General features: G+C 44.3%; 1 protein-coding gene across 1 annotated transcript; it reads left to right on the forward strand.

Annotated features, from left to right (window-relative positions):
* Positions 1-3,948: 3,948 nt before the first annotated feature.
* Positions 3,949-7,124, forward strand: LOC121453607 (procathepsin L-like). The gene is made up of 7 exons (XM_041660488.1): positions 3,949-4,074; positions 4,348-4,470; positions 4,565-4,711; positions 4,895-5,119; positions 5,615-5,777; positions 6,540-6,648; positions 7,025-7,124. The coding sequence occupies exons 1-7, from the start codon at positions 3,949-3,951 to the stop codon at positions 7,122-7,124; spliced, it is 993 nt and encodes a 330-aa protein (XP_041516422.1).
* Positions 7,125-18,096: the final 10,972 nt, after the last annotated feature.

Consider the following 18,096-nt stretch of genomic DNA (forward strand, 5'->3'; position numbering starts at 1 on the left):
CAATGTCCTTCCCCACTTCTCCAAAACTTAGTTTCCTGGTATAATTTTAACTTCAGGTCACTGTGAGCAAGTTAGGCACAGGTGCCATAGCTTTCTCCCCTGATATGGCTGATGTTGACTCAGGGTTATTCAGTTATTTTAGTAAGATTTTTTTTTTTTTGTTTTACGGGTATAGCTTCTGGTGTTATGAGGAGAAACAACCTCACAGCAAAGACCCCAGCCCTATGGCTCTTCCCGTCTTTACACCCCCCTTTCCCAAATGTTCCCTGAGCTTTAGCTGTGGGAGAGTTTTGTAGATGTAACCACTGGGACTGGACTCCACAACTTCTCCTTTTGGTTGGTTGTGGTTTTCTGGAATATGAATGTATATGCCAATACATATATGCATATAAAACAATTTATGATAAAAAAAAAAAAGCATCCATGAAGTTGAGGAACAGGGAAGGGTATGTGCAAGGTTCTGGGAAGAATGGAAGTGGAGGGGATGGTAATTAAATTACAATCTCAAAAGGAAAAGTAGAAAGAAAGACTAATATGTAAAAGGCACAGACAACTGCTTGTGTAGGCAAATTTAAATGCTAGATGGAACTTCAGACACCAAGGCGCAAATGCCCGGTGAACACTGGGTGTGAACAAAGCTGTGGTGAGGAATCCAGGGCTGTGCTGGAACGTGACCTCCCTGAAGCTTCTCATCCTAACTGGAAGAGCAGCAAGGTGTGTCAGTCCAGACCTCCGGAGCTCCGGGAATAGCATTCCTTCTTCCCAGGCGTGGGCAAACCCTCCTGGTGAAGGTCAGCCAGCCTGCTTCCTGACAGCCTAGCTCAGGTGAGCCCTGTGGAAGCAGCTCAGGGAAGAAACTCTGGGTGGGAAGGTAGCAGAACCTTCCTGGATGCACTGCTTTGTAGGAAATGGACCATGGTTCTGAAGACCAAGTGGGGTTGTTTATTCTCCCATCAAGGGCTGAGAAGATAAATAAAATGGGATATCTCCATATGGAGCAGTAACTCAACTTCAGAGCCATGAGACTGACGTATGTGTGAAGACTGCCCATGTTGGAATGGTCACAGCTCTTCAAACAGTTGGAATAGTGGTTTACTTCCAACATGGCTTCAGTATCGAGGGGGATACCAGCTTCGCCCCGCAGCACTCCTCAAACTCACACAGAAAACTGAGGGGTGGACACAGGACTTGGGAGGGAAGAGACACTTACAGAGAACAGATTGTCAGTTTAGGAATACAGAATAATAAACTCTGCAGCTCTACGGTGAGGACCGTGGCAAGACCGTGTGTCAGTTCCTAATTCCAGGGATGGGCTGATGAAGGGGTCACACTTCCTGTTCCTCTTCTGTAACAATGAGAAAGTTATAGGTCTGAGTTTGTTTTGAAATGAATTATAAAGAGTCCTAAGTAGGAATAAGCTTATAAAAAGAATGTCACATGACTCTATGTTTTAGTCAAAAAACTCAGAACAGACTTAGCAAAGGTTTTTTGAGAAAGATCACAGCGACGTCTCACTAAAACTTATTTTCAACAATGTACTTCAGGTGAGGGATGAGGGAGAAGAGTTGGGGTTTATTTTCCTTAATGGGTCAACGACAAGAGCTTCTGTCTGCACATTGTAGATTTACAGTGTTTCCTCACTCACAAGATGTACAAAGTAAACCCCAAGGCAGAGACTGAGGGACCACAACGTAGGCTCAGATCTGCCCATCAAGCAGACACCAAATTTTGATGACTTCCCTGTTCTTCACCTGGGTGTGTGCAGAGACCTCACAACTTTTTATTTTGTTTTAGGTTTTTTTTGTTTTTGTTTTTGTTTTTTTTGAGATGGCTTTCTCTGTAGCTTTGGAGCCTGTCCTAGAACTAGCTCTTGTAGGCCAGGCTGGCCTTGAACTCAGAGATCCTCTTGCTTTAGCCTGGCAAGTGACAGAATTAAAGGCATATGTTACCACCGCCCAGTTTAAGACCTGACATCTTTTGCTGTAGCTAAAGATGTGAGACAAGAAAGACCCCAGAAAGAGCAGACAGGATGGAATGAGGTACAAGAGCCCCAAGTCTCAGAACACACTTCATGCCAGTCCATTCCTAGGTTTGCTTTGACCATCTCCTCCCTGTTTGGGGATTGACTTCCCCTAAAGATTCTTAGAAACCCAGCTGCCAGCCTCCCTGACCCTGGGGAGAATAAGGCCAGAGTCTGCAACCACCAGGAGACCCAGCTTAGCTGTGGAATCCAGGGGAGACTCTCGGCTAGAATATAATTGCTCATGGGGCAGCATTGACAATAAATTTAACCAAAATTTCTCCTTCTAAAGAAAAAGTAGGATTATGATGGAAATCCACCCAGAGCTAGCTAGGCCCTTCTGTCCTGAGCCAAGTGAGTACTTTCTCTGCTGTCACTGGACTCACACATTCTGCTTTCCCGGAGCAGGGACCCACTGCTCCTTCCCCACAGACCATACCCAGTGCCTCAGGACAAGATGGAAATCAATGTCAGTGTCAGAATGAGCCTGAGGTCCCAGAGCCTGGAGGTCCAGCCCAATTGCCCACCCAGTCAATTCCAGGGAGGGGTAACTGGGCAGGGACACTGTCCTGGAGCCACAGATTTGGGATTTAAAGCCTGGATCCACGCGCAGTTGGGACAGAGCCTGGGATCTCAGCAACCTCGGAAGACCTGAGACTGTGAAGAACACCTGCCCAGTGGTGGACGTCCCAGGTGAGCCCCATAACTCTCCCAAGGCCGACTGGGAACGGACACTGGAAGAGCACCCTAGAGAGACTCCTTGCTGCACCAGACAGCTGCCTCAGGAATGGGAATGTCAGCTTAACCTTAGCAGCCTTGGTGTGGGAATGCAGTGTGGGGTGGATGGGGAACCCGGGGTGTCCCCAGATCTTCAGGAGTTCAGGTGTGTGCCAAGTCTCCCTAACGTCAATCAGGCAAACTTTTCCCTCTGAGTGAGCAGAGCCTAGTGGACTGCCACTGGTTACATGGGTACAGGAAGTACCAAGTGTCCTCTATTTAAGCTGCCAGGGCTATCACCTCTTGTGCCAAAAGAGATCACCATTCTCATGTAAATGCAAAAAGGACGATCCTCTGGGCTCATCAGGCATGTGCCCGAGGAGTAGCATGTGGCATGAGTCTGCTGGCATGGCCCTTTCTGAAGAGTCCCTCATAAAGCCTAAACCTGGCATTAGTCTATCCTTGCGTCCCCACTGAGTAGGTGACTACAGCAACCTGTACTCAACCGTGGGACCCTCTTCATTGAGACAGCGAGGGAGAATTCTGAAGGCTCTTCCCAGTTGTGGGGCAGACAGATTCCTACCTGTCGTCCTTCTGAGACTCTCTAGAGAAGACCTTTCAGAAAGATTTCAGAAGGGAGAGTGGGCAAGGCTTAGTTGACTCCAGGTGTATATCGGCCAAGAAAAGATGCCTGGTGATCCTACCCAAGTCTTGCAGATCTCTTTGTATGTAATGGGGTCACATTGTGCTTAAGTTGTGCTTAGCGTAGGATACCTTAATGTCCAGGTAACAAAACCTGGGCCAACTATGTCTTAAGAAGTCAGTTGTTGCTTTAACCTTCTGAATCTCAGGAGCATCCAGACCCTGTGGTGATCTAAATGCACAGTACACACACACACACACACACACACACACACACACACACACAGAGAGAGAGAGAGAGAGAGAGAGAGAGAGAGAGAGAGAGAGAGAGAGAGTCCAAACCCTGGCGCTCTGGGCAGCTGCTCTGCATGTTGTTAGAATCAGGGAATGTTTTTGCTCATCTGTGTTTTAAGCCAGACTCATTCTAAGCTATGTCAACAGTCATTAAGATGGTTAAAATAATTTTATTCTGCCCTAGTGGCCTTAACATCTTCTGTAGAAATAAGAGTTGACTGAAGAATTTCTGAGCTCATAGTCTCGTTTCTTCTCCATCTCTAGGTTCTGGAAGCATGAGTCCTCTTTTCTTCCTGGCCACTCTTTGCTTGGGGGTGGTCTCAGCGATTCCAATGCATGATCCTAGTTTGGATGCTGAATGGCACGAATGGAAGACAAGACATGGGAAAACATACAACATGGTTGGTACCATAAAAACTACCAGGGGCAACGCAGAGAGAATGGTCTTGGCTGTGTCAAGTGTAAAGAGGGTTTACATAGTGAAAGCCAGTTTCTTCAGGGCATGACCACAGTTTAGGAGCTATGAGAGCAAACCACACTGTTGACTGGGGACTGGATTGTGGCTTCCAGGGGTGTACAGTCTCCCTGGGTTCCCACCATCTGTAGCAGCAGGTCCACCAAGGGACCGAGGATTGGTCTTACAGTAAAATGACCACACACTGTATTGATTCCAGCATGAAGAAGGACAGAAGAGAGCGGTGTGGGAGGACAACAGGAAGGTGATTGAGCTGCACAACGAGGACTATGCCAAGGGAGTGCATGACTTCAGCATGGAGATGAACGCCTTCGGAGACTTGGTGAGTGCACACGGACGACAGAACGGGATCTCCTCTCTTCAGCTCTTCGTCAGCCATCTCTCCTTTGCAATGATGTCTTTACTCTTTCTTGAAGACCAATACAGAATTCAGGGAATTGATGACTGGCTTTCAAAGCGTGGAACCCAAGGAGATGGATGTGTTCCAGGAGCCTCTGCTGGGTGATGTCCCCACGTTTGTGGACTGGAGAGATCATGGCTATGTGACTCCTGTGAAAAACCAGGTAGGACATGTTGTATTCTCGGTATCACCGTCCACCACCAAGTCAAGAAAGAAATGCCATCCTTGTCTTGCTGACTATTGGGGCAGCAGGCAGTTCACTGATAGTGAAATTATTTCTTCATGTGAATTGCTGTCAAACATCTGTCTTAGTTTTCTAGGTGAGAGCTTTTTCTTTCTTTTCTAGGGTCAATGTGGTGCTTGTTGGGCATTTAGTGCTGTTGGTTCCCTAGAAGGACAGATGTTCCGGAAAACAGGCAGACTGGTTCCTCTGAGTGAACAGAACCTAGTGGACTGCTCCTGGTCATACGGGAACAGCGGCTGTGATGGTGGCTTGATGGAGTATGCCTTCCAGTATGTGAAGGACAACAGAGGGCTGGACGCAAGGGCATCTTACGCGTATGAAGCACGGGTAAGTACAAATCCTAAGATGCTGTCTTTCCTGATCAAGTTTACAAAGCAGAAAAATTGCAGAGTTAATCTACTGTCCTCAGAACTTGTTTCCATGGTAGAATCCATCCTATTAAACCCCGAGTGCAGCGATTAAAGTGTCAGCTTGTGCATGCTGGTCTGATCCCATGACTTCCATGTAGCTGTCTCTGCTTCTGTTCCCACAGAGTGCATGCAAACCTTCCACACATAGTTCATATTGCTCCGCCCTGGATAGCTAGTATCTATAGGAACATACATGGCATATCATTGAAGATGTGGGGTGTCATTGAAGGCTGTTCATCCAGCCACCAAAATCTACCAGCTTCTCAGGTTCTGAGACGTTTTATGAGAGTATAGACATGGAGTTCACCTTTGTGGATGGCAGCTGAGCTGAGCAGAGTTCTGACTCAGGGTCTCCAGGAGGTGTACAGCAATAACCATGACTTTTTCTTTTTTTAACCTTTGTCTTTCAAAGAATGGACCCTGCAGATATGATCCTAAGTCTTCTGCAGCCAACGTCACAGGCTATGTGAAAATCCCAGTTAGTGAGGCAGCCCTAATGAATGCCGTGGCCACTGTGGGGCCCGTCTCTGTGGGAATTGATTCTCATCACTATTCCTTCAGGTTCTATAGTGGAGGTAAGTGTTCTTCCTTCCAGTAATCAGGGGAACGTGCCTCCAACACCGTCCATGAGTTTGACTTGTTATATAAAATCTGATGTAAATATTTTGAACTGGAGAAATATTTATGCTGTTTCTACAGAACATTATTTAAACACAATTCCATGAACGTACAAACATATAGATATCCATTTTCTTAATTAGCAAATAGGGTTTATGTGTGTTAATTTTATTTATTTATTTGTGGCTTGTTTTTTTGTTTGTTTGTTTGTTTTGTTTTGTTTTTGGTTTTTCAAGACAGGGTTTCTTTGTAGCTTTGGAGACTGTCCTGGAACTCACTCTGTAGACCAGGCTGGCCTTGAACTCAGAGATCTGCCTGCCTCTGCCTCCCGAGTACTGGCACGCGCCACCACCACCCAGCAGGTCTTAATTTTATTGAATTTTCTGCAGTTACTGAATCTTTAAGATTTTAAATAGCTAGTCCATTCCTGTCGTTCAGTCTCAGAGGTCCTTCTTGATTCCTGTATTTTGTATTTTCATGTACTTTCTATGGACTGACACACTTACAACCATTCAAGCAAGTATTTTCCCTAAGGACTTATGTGAACCCTTTTCTGTTATGTTACCTAAAAGAGTCTGTGCCCCAAGCCATGCTAACACAGGATCACTCCCATGTGTATGACATTGAACCAAAATTAGAAATTCTTCCATTAGTGTGGGTGACAGCAGTCACAGTGGGGTTACTGGAGCCTCTCATTTGGCCTTGATTTTGTCTCTCAGGCATGTACTATGAGCCAAACTGTAGCAGCATTGATCTGGATCACGCCGTCCTGGTGGTTGGCTATGGTGAAGAATCAGATGGCAAGAAATACTGGCTGGTCAAGAACAGGTATAAATAACCAAAAAGCGTTTATGTCGGAGACACTAAAGGAAAGAACTGTTGGCAGGCAGTATTTGGGTGCAGGTGTTAGCAATTTACCCCACATATTTTAAATACAGACGTTTCAGGTTGTGGTTATAATGATAAGACTCTCATGGTTTGGAGAGTGTTAAGATGGAATTTGAACCCATGCATTTCTAGTTCTGAGCTAAATGGGGGTGGGAAGATGCCCTGTCCTATCGCTGCTGTGGTTCACAGTCGCATGTAACCAGGTGTGACCCTCTGCCTTCTCCCATCCTGTCTGTCTCTGTTGCGTGGGAGTTAATGTCATGAAGCCTCTGTGCTGTGTTCTTTCCTCCTAATGGCGAATATGCTCTTCTTCCAGCTGGGGCACAGGTTGGGGCATGAACGGCTACATAAAGATGGCCCGAGATCGCAACAACAACTGTGGAATTGCGACATATGCCGTGTACCCCACTGTGTGAGCTGCTGGGCAGCAACAAGGAAGAAGTGGGAATGGCACGGAGGAGGGGGGCTCCCCCTTCCTGGACCAGCCTCTGCTGTGGGGGAGTGACACCTGAGTCACTGCAGATCCACACTCGATGTGACTTCTGGGACATTTTCCTCCAGTCAAATGTGACTGCCGCTCTGCTACTGTGAGCAGATTTGCATTAATGAGTTATGAAATTTCGTTTTTTTACAAGATGGACACAGTTCTTATAAAGCCTACGTTTAGAAGATGGGCGGGTTTCCTTCTGTCTTTGTTGCCATGGCTTCTCTTAGTCACACGTGTGATTTAGTGTGAGGACACAGAGGAGGTGGCGGTGGTTTAAGGCAAAGGATCAATATTGTCGTCAGGTCAATATTTCAGCCATGATCAGAGTTCATTCCAGACTTTTATGTAGTCACCGTCAACCATGGTGCAACAAGTAATAAAAAAAATCTAATTGAAAATTCTTGAAATTTGAATTTATTTTAATCCACACAAATTTTTAGGTTTAAATTGTTTGCCATATGGCACTGTGGGCTGTCCCGCTCACGTGGGCTGGGGATGGCACTGTGGGCTGTCCTGCTGACGTGGGCTGGGTATGGCACCGTGGGCTGTCGCACTGAAGTGGTTCTGGGTATGGCACTGTGGGCTGTCCCGCTGATGTGGGCCTGGGTGAGGCACTGTGGACTGTCCTGCTGGCATGGGCCTGGGTAGGGGACTGTGGGCTATCCCACAGATGTATGTGGGCCTGGGTGTGGCCCCGTGGGCTGTCTCACTGATGTGGGCCTGGGTAGGGGACTGTGGACTATCCCATAGATGTATGTGGGCCTGGGTATGGCACCGTGGGCTGTCCCAATGACATGGGCCTTGGCTTACCTTTTCTTTTTTTTTTTTTTTATTGCGAAAAGAAGAAAAAAAAACATAAACAAAAAACAAGTTTCCACCTCCTCCCAGCCTCCCATTTCCCTTCCCCTCCTCCCACAATTCTCCCCCTCCTCCCACCCTTCTCCCCCTCCCTCCACTCCTCTCCCTCTCCCTCTCCAGTCCACAGAGCAGTCCTGGTTCCCTGCCCTGTGTTAAGTCCTAGGTCCTCCCCCCTCCGTCCATATCTAGGAAGGTGAACATCCAAACTGGCTAGGCTCCCACAAAGCCAGCACATTAAGTAGGATCAAAACCCCCTGCCATTGTCCTTGGTGTCTCATCAGCCCTCATTGTTCGCCATGTTCAGAGAGTCCGGTTTTATCCCATGCTTTTTCGGTCACAGTCCAGCTGGCCTTGGTGAGCTCCCCGTAGATCAGCTCCACTGTCTCAGTGGGTGGATGCACGCCTCGTGGTCCCGAATTCTTTGCTCATGTTCTCCCTCCTTCTGCTCCTCCTTGGGACCTTGGGAGCTCAGTCCAGTGCTCCTGTGTGGGTCTCTGTCTCTATCTCTATCCATCACCAGATGAAGATTCTATGATGATATGCAAGATATTCGTCAGTATTGCTCTAGGATAGGGTCATTTCAGGTTCCCAATCCTCAGCTGCCCAAGGAACTAACTGGGAACCTCATCTTGGGCACTAGGGAGCCCCTCTAGGGTCAAGTCTCTTGCCCACCCTAAAGTGGCTCCCTTAACTAAGAATTGTGGTTCCGTGCTCCCCTATCCACCTTTCCTTTATCCCAATTCTCATGTTTCCCAGGTCCCCCCTCCTTCCCTTCTACCTTTTCTCTCCCCATCTCCCCTTACCCCCATCCCACCCCCCCCAAGATCCCATTTTCTCCCCAGAAATTTGGTCTACTTCCCTTAGCCAAGAGGACAACTATATGTTTTTCCTTCGGTTCACCTTCTTCCTTAGCTTCTTTAGGTTCACCTATTGTAGACTCCGTGGTCCTTATTTATGGCTAGAAACCAATTATGAGTGAGTACATGCCATATTCATCTTTTTGGGTCTGGGACACCTCACTCAGGATAGTGTTTTCTATTTCCATCCATTTGCATGCAAAATTCGAGAAGTCATTGTTTTTTACCACAGCGTAGTACTCTAGAGTGTATATATTCCATACTTTCTTCATCCATTCTTCCATTGAAGGGCATCTAGGTTGTTTCCAGGTTCTGGCAATTACAAATAATACTGCTATGAACATAGTTGAACAAATGCTTTTGTCATTTGATAGAGCATCTCTTGGGTATATTCCCAAGAGTGGTATTGCTGGGTCCAGGGGTAAGTTGATCCCGAATTTCCTGAGAAACCGAAACACTGACTTCCACAATGGTTGCACAAGATTGCATTCCCACCAGCAATGGATGAGGGTACCCGTTCTTCCACAGCCTCTCCAGCAAAGGTTATCCTTGGTGTTTTTGACTTTAGCCATTCTGACAGGTATAAGATGATATCTCAAAGTTGTTTTGATTTGCATTTCCCTGATTGCTAAGGAAGTTGAGCACGACCTTAAGTGTCTTTTGGCCATTTGAACTTCTTCTGTTGAGAATTCTCTGTTCAGTTCAGTGCCCCATTTTTTAATTGGGTTAATTAGCATTTTAAAGTCTAGTTTCTGAGTTCTCTGTATATTTTGGAGATCAGACCTTTGTCTGTTGCGGGGTTGGTGAAGATCTTCTCCCAGTCAGTAGGTTGCCTTTGTGTCTTAGTGACCATGTCCTTTGCTTTACAGAAGCTTCTCAGTTTAAGAAGGTCCCATTTATTCAATGTTGCCCTTAATGTCTGTGCTTCTGGGGTTATACATAGGAAGCGATCTCCTGTGCCCATCTGTTGTAGGGTATTTCCCACTTTCTCTTCTATCAGGTTCAGTGTGTTCGGACTGATATTGAGGTCTTTAATCCATTTGGACTTGAGTTTTGTGCACGGTGAGAGATATGGGTCTATTTTCATTCTTCTACAGGTTGACATCCAGTTGTGCCAGCACCATTTGTTGAAGATGCTTTCTTTCTTCCATTGTATACTTTTAGCTCCTTTATCGAAAATGAGGTGTTCATAGGTTTGTGGGATAAAATCCGGGTCTTCTATACGATTCCATTGGTCGACTTCTCTGTTTTTATGCCAGTACCACACTGTTTTCATTACTGTAGCTCTGTAATAGAGTTTGAAGTCAGGGATGGTAATGCCTCCAGAAGATCCTTTATTGTATAGGATTGTTTTGGCTATCCTGGGTTTTTTGTTTTTCCATATAAAGTTGATTATTGTCTTCTCCAGATCTGTGAAGAATTTTGATGGGATCTTGATGGGGATTGCATTGAATCTATAAATTGCCTTTGGTAGAATTGCCATTTTTACTATGTTGATCCTCCCAATCCAAGAGCAAGGGAGGTCCATCCATTTTTTGGTATCCTCTTCAATTTCTTTCTTCAATGCCTTAAAGTTCTTGTCAAATAGATCTTTCACTTCCTTGGTTAGATTTACCCCAAGATATTTTATGCTGTTTGTGGCTATCGTGAATGGTGAAGCTTCTCTGATTTCCCTCTCTGCTTCCATATCCTTTGTGTATAAGAGGGCGACTGATTTTTTGGAGTTGATCTTGTATCCTGCCACATTACTAAAGCTGTTTATCAGCTGTATAAGTTCTTTGGTGGAGTTTTGGGGGTCGCTTATGTACACTATCATATCATCTGCAAATAACGAAAGTTTAACTTCTTCCTTTCCAATTCGAATCCCCTTGATCCCATTATGTTGTCTTATTGCTATTGCTAGAACTTCAAGCACTATATTGAAGAGGTATGGCGAGAGTGGACAGCCTTGCCGTGTTCCTGAGTTAAGTGGGATGGCTTTGAGTTTCTCTCCGTTTAATTTGATGTTAGCTGTCGGCTTGCTGTATATAGCTTTTATTATATTTAGGTATGACCCTTGTATCCCTAATCTCTCCAAGACTTTTAACATAAATGGATGTTGAATTTTGTCAAATGCTTTTTCAGCATCTAATGAGATGATCATATGGTTTTTTTCTTTCAGTTTATTTATATGCTGGATTACATTGATAGATTTTCGTATGTTGAACCAGCCCTGCATCTGAGGAATGAAACCTACTTGATCATAATGGATAATTTTTCGGATGTGTTCTTGGATTCGATTTGCCAGTATTTTGTTGAGGATTTTTGCGTCGATATTCATGAGTGAGATTGGCCTGTAGTTCTCTTTCCTGGTTGAGTCTTTGAGTGGTTTTGGTATCAGAGTAATTGTGGCTTCATAAAAGGAATTTGGTAATGACCCTTCTGTTTCTATATTGTGAAATACATTAAGGAGTATAGGTATTAGGTCTTCTTGGAAGTTCTGGTAGAATTCTGCATTGAAACCATCTGGTCCTGGGCTTTTTTTGGTAGGGAGGTTTTTGATAACAGCTTCTAATTCTTCGCGACTTACAGGTCTGTTTAGATTGTTCACCTGGTCCTGGTTTAGTTTTGGTAAATGGTATTTATCTAAAAAAGCGTCCATTTCTTTTACATTTTCCAGTTTTGTGGCATACAGGCTTTTGTAGTAAGATCTAATGACTCTCTGAATTTCCTCTGTGTCTGTGGTTATGTCCCCCTTTTCATTTCTGATCTTATTAATTTGCGTGTTCTCTCTCTTTCGTTTGATTAATTTGGATAGGGGTTTATCAATCTTGTTGATTTTCTCCAGGAACCAGCTTTTTGTTTCATTGATTCTTTGGATTGTTTTCTGTGTTTCTATTTTGTTGATTTCAGCCCTCAATTTGATTATTTCCAGTCTTCTACTCCTCCTAGGTGAGTCTGCTTCTTTTTTTTTCTAGAGCTTTCAAGTGGGCTGTTAAGTCTCCAATATGTGCTTTCTCTGTTTTCTTTAGGTGGGCACTTAGTGCTATGAACTTTCCTCTCAGGACTGCTTTCATAGTGTCCCATAAGTTCGAGTATGTTGTTTCTTTATTTTCATTGAATTCAAGGAAGACTTTAATTTCTTTCTTTATTTCTTCCTTAATCCAGGTATGGTTCAGTAGTTGACTGTTCAGTTTCCATGAGTTTGTAGGCTTTCTGGGGGTAGCATTGTTGTTGAATTCTAACTTTAATCCATGGTGATCTGATAAGACACAGGTGGTTACTAATATTTTTTTGTAACTGTGTAAGTTCGCTTTGTTACCAAGTATGTGGTCAATTTTCGAGAAGGTTCCATGAGCTGCAGAGAAGAAGGTATATTCTTTCCTCTTTGGGTGGAATAATCTATAGATGTCTGTTAAGTCCATTTGCTTCATTACCTCCATTAATTCTCTAATTTCTCTGTTAGGTTTCTGTCTGATTGACCTGTCCATTGGTGAGAGAGGAGTGTTGAAGTCTCCTACTATTAGTGTGTGCGGTTTGATGGCTGCCGTGAGTTTTAGTAATGTTTCTTTTACGTACGTGGGTGCTTTTATATTAGGGGCATAGATATTCAGGATTGAGACTTCTTCCTGATGAATTGTTCCTGTTATGAGTATAAAATGTCCCTCTCCATCTCTTCTGATTGATTTAAGTTTGAAGTCAACTTTGTTAGAAATTAGTATGGCCACACCTGCTTGTTTCTTAGGTCCATTTGCTTGATAAGCCTTTTCCCAGCCCTTTACTCTGAGTAGGTGCCTGTCTTTGTGGTTGAGGTGTGTTTCTTGTAGACAGCAGAATGTTGGATCCTGTTTTCTTATCCAATCTCTTAGCCTGTGCCTTTTTATAGGTGAGTTGAGCCCATTGATATTAAGTGATATTAATGACCAGTGGTTGTTAACTCCGGTCACTTTTTAAGTAGTAGGGTTTGTGTGTTTTCCTTCTTTGATTTGTGCTGGTGAAGAGTCTCTAGATGTCTGAGTTATTGTGGTCATTGTTGGACTCCTTGGTTAGTGATTTTCCTTCTATTATTTTCTGTAAGGCTGGATTTGTGGCTACGTATTGTTTAAATTTGTTTTTATCCTGGAAAATTTTGTTTTCTCCATTTATAGTGAATGAAAGTTTGGCTGGATATAGTAGTCTGGGCTTGCATCCGTGGTCTCTTAGTTTTTGGAGAACATCTATCCAGGACCTTCTGGCTTTCATGGTTTCCATAGAGAAGTCAGGTGTAAGTCTGATAGGTTTACCTTTATAAGTAACTTGGCCTTTTTCCTTTGCGGCTCTTAATATTCTTTCTTTATTCTGTATATTTTGTGTTTTGATTATTATATGGCGAGGGGATGTTTTCTTTTGATCCAGCCTATTTGGTGTTCTGTATGCTTCTTGAACCTTCATAGGTACATCTGTCTTCAGGTTGGGAAAGTTTTCTTCTATAATTTTATTAAGTATATTTTCTGTACCGTTGAGCTGCACTTCTTCTCCTTCTTCTACTCCAATTATTCTTAGGTTTGGTCTTTTTATTGTGTCCCATATTTCCTGAATGTTTTGTGATGAGAGTTTGTTGGACTTGCTGTTTTCTTTGATCAGAGTGTTTATTTTCTCTATGTTATCCTCAGAATCTGAGATTCTTTCTTCTATCTCTTGTATTCTGCTGGTTATACTTGATTCTGTAGTTTCTATTCATTTACCTAGATTTTCCATGTCCAGTCGGCCCTCTGTTTGTGTTTTCTTCTTTGCCTCCATTTCAGTTTTCAAGTCATGAACTGTTTCCTTTATCTGCTTGATTGTTTTTCCTTGGTTTCCTAGGGTATCATTCACTGATTTACTCAATTCCTCAAACTTTCTATTATACTTCTCATCCATTTCTATAAGGGCGTTTTTTATATGCTGTTTAAGGGTGTCAATCACTTTCATGAAGTCAGTTTTTTCTACTTCTTCTTGATTAAGGTGTTCATGTCCTCCTGTTGTGGGGTCACTGGCTTCTGGTGGTTTCGTGTTGTTTTTCAGATTGTTGGGAGAATTCCTGCTTTGGCGTCTGCCCATCTCTTCCTCCCAATACTCCCCTTTGGATCTTCTTTTATAGGATCAGGTCTTCTTGCAGACTGATGTACCTTCCCAGTGATGTCACTCCCCAGAGATGTTTCTCCACAATGAGGTTTCACTCGGAGCCCAGATCGAAACTCTGCGCTGCTTGGTTAGCTCGCGAACAAAGGGCCCACCCCGCTCGCTACCGGCCACCCCTTTGTCCTCCTGGTTTGGATTCGGTCCCAGCGCCCTAGCAGGCTGGGCAGGGAGGCGCTATGCCCCAAAGGAGGGAGGGAGACAGAGGGTGTGGGGATCTGGATGTAAGCTGAATGGGATAGTAAGAGAGAGGCGGTTTGGGCAGTATAGCCCCTGTAGGATGGCCAGGAAGTGTGGGCGGGCTGAGGTATGATCCCAGCTGCCGCAGCACTCACTCACCACAATGATGTTTCACTCGGTGCCCGGATTGGAACTCTGCGCTGCTTGGTTAGCTCGCGAACAAAGGGCCCACCCCGCTCGCTGCGGGCAGGCTATGGGAACAAAGGAGCTACTGGCCACCCCTTTGTCCTCCCAGTTTGGATTCGGTCCCAGCACCCTAGCAGGCTGGGCAGGGAGGCGCTATGCCTCAAAGGAGGGAGGGAGGGAGGGAGACAGGGGGTGTGGGGATCTGGATGTAAGCTGAATGGGAGCTTGGCTTACCTTTTCAAGCGTATCTGAACAAAGCCATCACTTCCGTTCATTCTGTGACTTTTGTCTATGCTTTTTAGGGTCTGAAAAATTTTACCACATATATTTCTTTGAATTTTGAATCAGGAGAAATATTGGACCTGAAGGGGAGGGCACTACAATTTTGGAGAGGCGATGTGTCTCCTACTTCAGAGGGGAAACAGAACATTAAACATGTGATATTATCTTACAAAGTACAAGGGTTTCTCTCTGTACATATAATCCCTTTCCAAATACGTGCATACGCAGAGATACTTTAATTTTATTGCTACAGCAATATCTCACTGGGACACTTCAAGTAAGATAATGCTGAGTAACAAAAACTAATGCAATATTAAAACCTAGCATTTCCAACCAGACCCCACTTCCTCCCATTGCCAACATCACTGGTAACAATTTGCCACACATTCTTCCTTTCCTTCTTTATGAATAATACACAACTATTTACCAGTTTCGTAGATAGAGACCTTAAATTCGATTTGCCCTTTGATAATATTCTGGGATGCATGTTCTAAGATTTCACTTTTGTGCTCAGTGGTGAATGCTGAACCCTCCCATGCCTCTAAATGTGAACCGTATCTAATGATCTCTGGCAAATACTTAATACTAATTATATAAGTCTTTACATATGTGAGAGACAGGGTACCGACACTTACGTGTTCACCTCTGAAAGATGGCGGCGAGTTTCCAGGCACAACAGTATGCTTACTCAAAAAGCATTTGCCATTCCTGGGTATTATCCACTCCAAACAACCCACTCCATTCTCAGGAGCAAACAGAAGGCCCTTCCTTCTCCACAGTCTCACCAACCCTAAACCAATCCTCAACAGTTTGGTCACAGCAAGTGGCTGGAGATAAAATCTTCCCTGACTCTCCTCTATGGTTAGGGGAAAGTTTGAGGATCATGCCCAGGGCTTTATCCCCTGCTGCTCCAGGTGGTGGTTGTGGGGGGGGGGGGGGGGGCAGCAGGACCTCGAGGAGCAGCTGCAAAGGAATAGTGGCTCTCATAGAAATGGAGGAAGATCAATGAGACACCTATATCCTCAGAGATTCATCTCAGAAGGCTGAAAACAAGATGCTTTGGAGGGTCCTGCAGGAAGAGCAGGCAGGTCCACAGAGCAGGGGTTCTTAACTTTTGGGTCGCAATTCCTTTTGGGTCCACCATCAGATCTCCTGCACATAAGATATTTATATTAGCTGGGTGGTGGTGGCACATGCCTTTAATCCCAGCACTCAGGAGGCAGAGGCAGGCGGATCTCTGTGAGTTGAGTCTACAAGAGCTAGTTCCAGGATAGGCTCCAAAGCTACAGAGAAACCCTGTCTTCAAAAAAAGAGAAAAAAGATATTTATATTATGATTCATAACAGTAGCAAAATTATAGTTATGAAGTAGCAACAAAATAATTTTATGATTGGGGGTCACCACAACATGAGGGACTGTATTAAAAGGGTCCCAGCATTGGGAAGGTTGAGAACCACTGTGTTAAAGCCCCCGCCCCCCCCCCATCCCACGGAGTCCTAAAGTAGAAGAGAAAGAGTAATGGTGATTCCATCAGGGAGGAATGCTGTCTTCCGAGTCAGTGCTCTCTATAAGGCCATGGTGAAAGCCTGAATGATCAGATGTCAAGTCCCACACAGGTGACACAGAGCTTGCATCTAAAGGGCTATTCCACTACTGTTCCTAGAATGTCCACTCTAGACACAAATGTGGGTAGAATCTTTGACTTGAGAGCCAATCAGTGCGTTCCTTTGCTTTTAGCCTCAGGCTCCAGCTTCTCCTCTGGCTTTCTATTTGATTGTCAGTTGCTAAGATTCTGGTGGCATCTGAAGTCAAGGAAGCAGCTCTATCTGTCACAGGGAGGTCATGGGCTTATGGGGGACTAGAGTCACAGGTTTCAGGGACCTGGAGATTGTGGCTGAGCACTGACAAGCAGAATACTGTTCTGGGTGAGTATGAAACTTTATCTTCATGGTGAAGTGATATGCACAAGTGCTGGATTTCAGGTTTGTCAGTCACAAGATTTAGCTGCGCCCTGGGGCCTTTTTCAACTTCCTTATCCTTATCAGGACACATTCGTGTCTTCAGGGCACCTAACACAGGGAAGACACTCTGTTTAGTGCCTGACAGAATACAAGGAAGACAAAAAAAAAAAAACAGCTGATAAAGTGCTGGGTCTGTGTACACAGATGCAGACTGCACATCTGTGGGTCCAAGCCCACTACCTGGGGTGCACAGGCAGAATGACGTCATTGACCCGCATCATGGAGCTGTACAATGTCTAGTCATTGCAAGGAGGGTGGAGGTTGAGAGGGGACTTTGTGGACCATGGAGCTGAATTCTTCTGAGATTGTTATAATGTCCCTGACCGTGAGTGACCGCTAAATACTTAAAGAGTTGCAGAATTTGTGGGTCAAAAAGTCGCATAGGTAAAGAGACAAATTTGTCTCTTCATCTCAGCCATTCTGATTGGGGTCAGGTGAAGTTTCAACGTTTTAATTTGATCTAGAGTTATCTAGAACACAAGCCTGCAGCCACCCTCGTGACCAACTTCTTTCTTCCCCACATTTCTGATGCTAGGACTCTCTGCAGAGTGAACTGTACCCTGGAACTGTGATTCAGAATGAACCCTTCATTTCTCAAAACATCTCTTGTCAGAACATTTTATCAAAAACAGAAAATTGACAGGTGATACTTGAGTTTAAAAATCCTTACTGATAATATTGCCTGTTGTTTTTTAGAGATTCTTTGTAGATACCAAGCATGTCAATGTTCCTTATACCATACTTGTGTATGTAGAACCAACACAATTTTCAATGAAATTCCATGTGAAAAGAGAAAACAATGTTAATTTTGTTTTGTTTTAAATTGATAAATGACTATTGTGCTTTCTAATTTCTGTTGGCATGATAAAACACCGACCAAAAACAACTTGGGAAGGAAAGGGTTTGTTTTAGCTTATAGTTTACAATCCAACATGAAGGAACTCAAGGCAGGTGCCTGGAAGTGTGAACCCAAGCAGAAACCACGGAGGCACTCTAGTTACTGGCGTTTCCCCCAGGGCTTTCTCCACCTCTTTTATAAACGACTGTGACCACCTGCTCAGGGATGACACCACCTTCAGTAGGCTGGATCCTACCACATCAATCACTAATTAAGAAAATGTCTCAGCTGGACAAGACTGGAAATGGAGGGGTGTGGATCTGGGGGAGAGGGGAGGTGTGGAGTGAGTTCAGAGGAGTGGAGGGAGGGGAAACTGTGCTTGGGATGTATTATATGACAGAAGAATCTATTTCCAATAAAAAAGAAATATTTTTTTGGGGGGGCGTTTCTTTTATAAGGTATTTAATAAGATACAAAAATTAAAACTAAGCCCAATTTGCAATTACAAGGACACGCAGTGGGTACTTGATTGAATAATGAACA

Source organism: Microtus oregoni, unplaced genomic scaffold (genome assembly GCF_018167655.1).
Source record: "Microtus oregoni isolate MIOR12 unplaced genomic scaffold, Mior012 000011F_ref0000422, whole genome shotgun sequence".
NCBI classification, from domain to species: Eukaryota; Metazoa; Chordata; class Mammalia; order Rodentia; family Cricetidae; genus Microtus; species Microtus oregoni.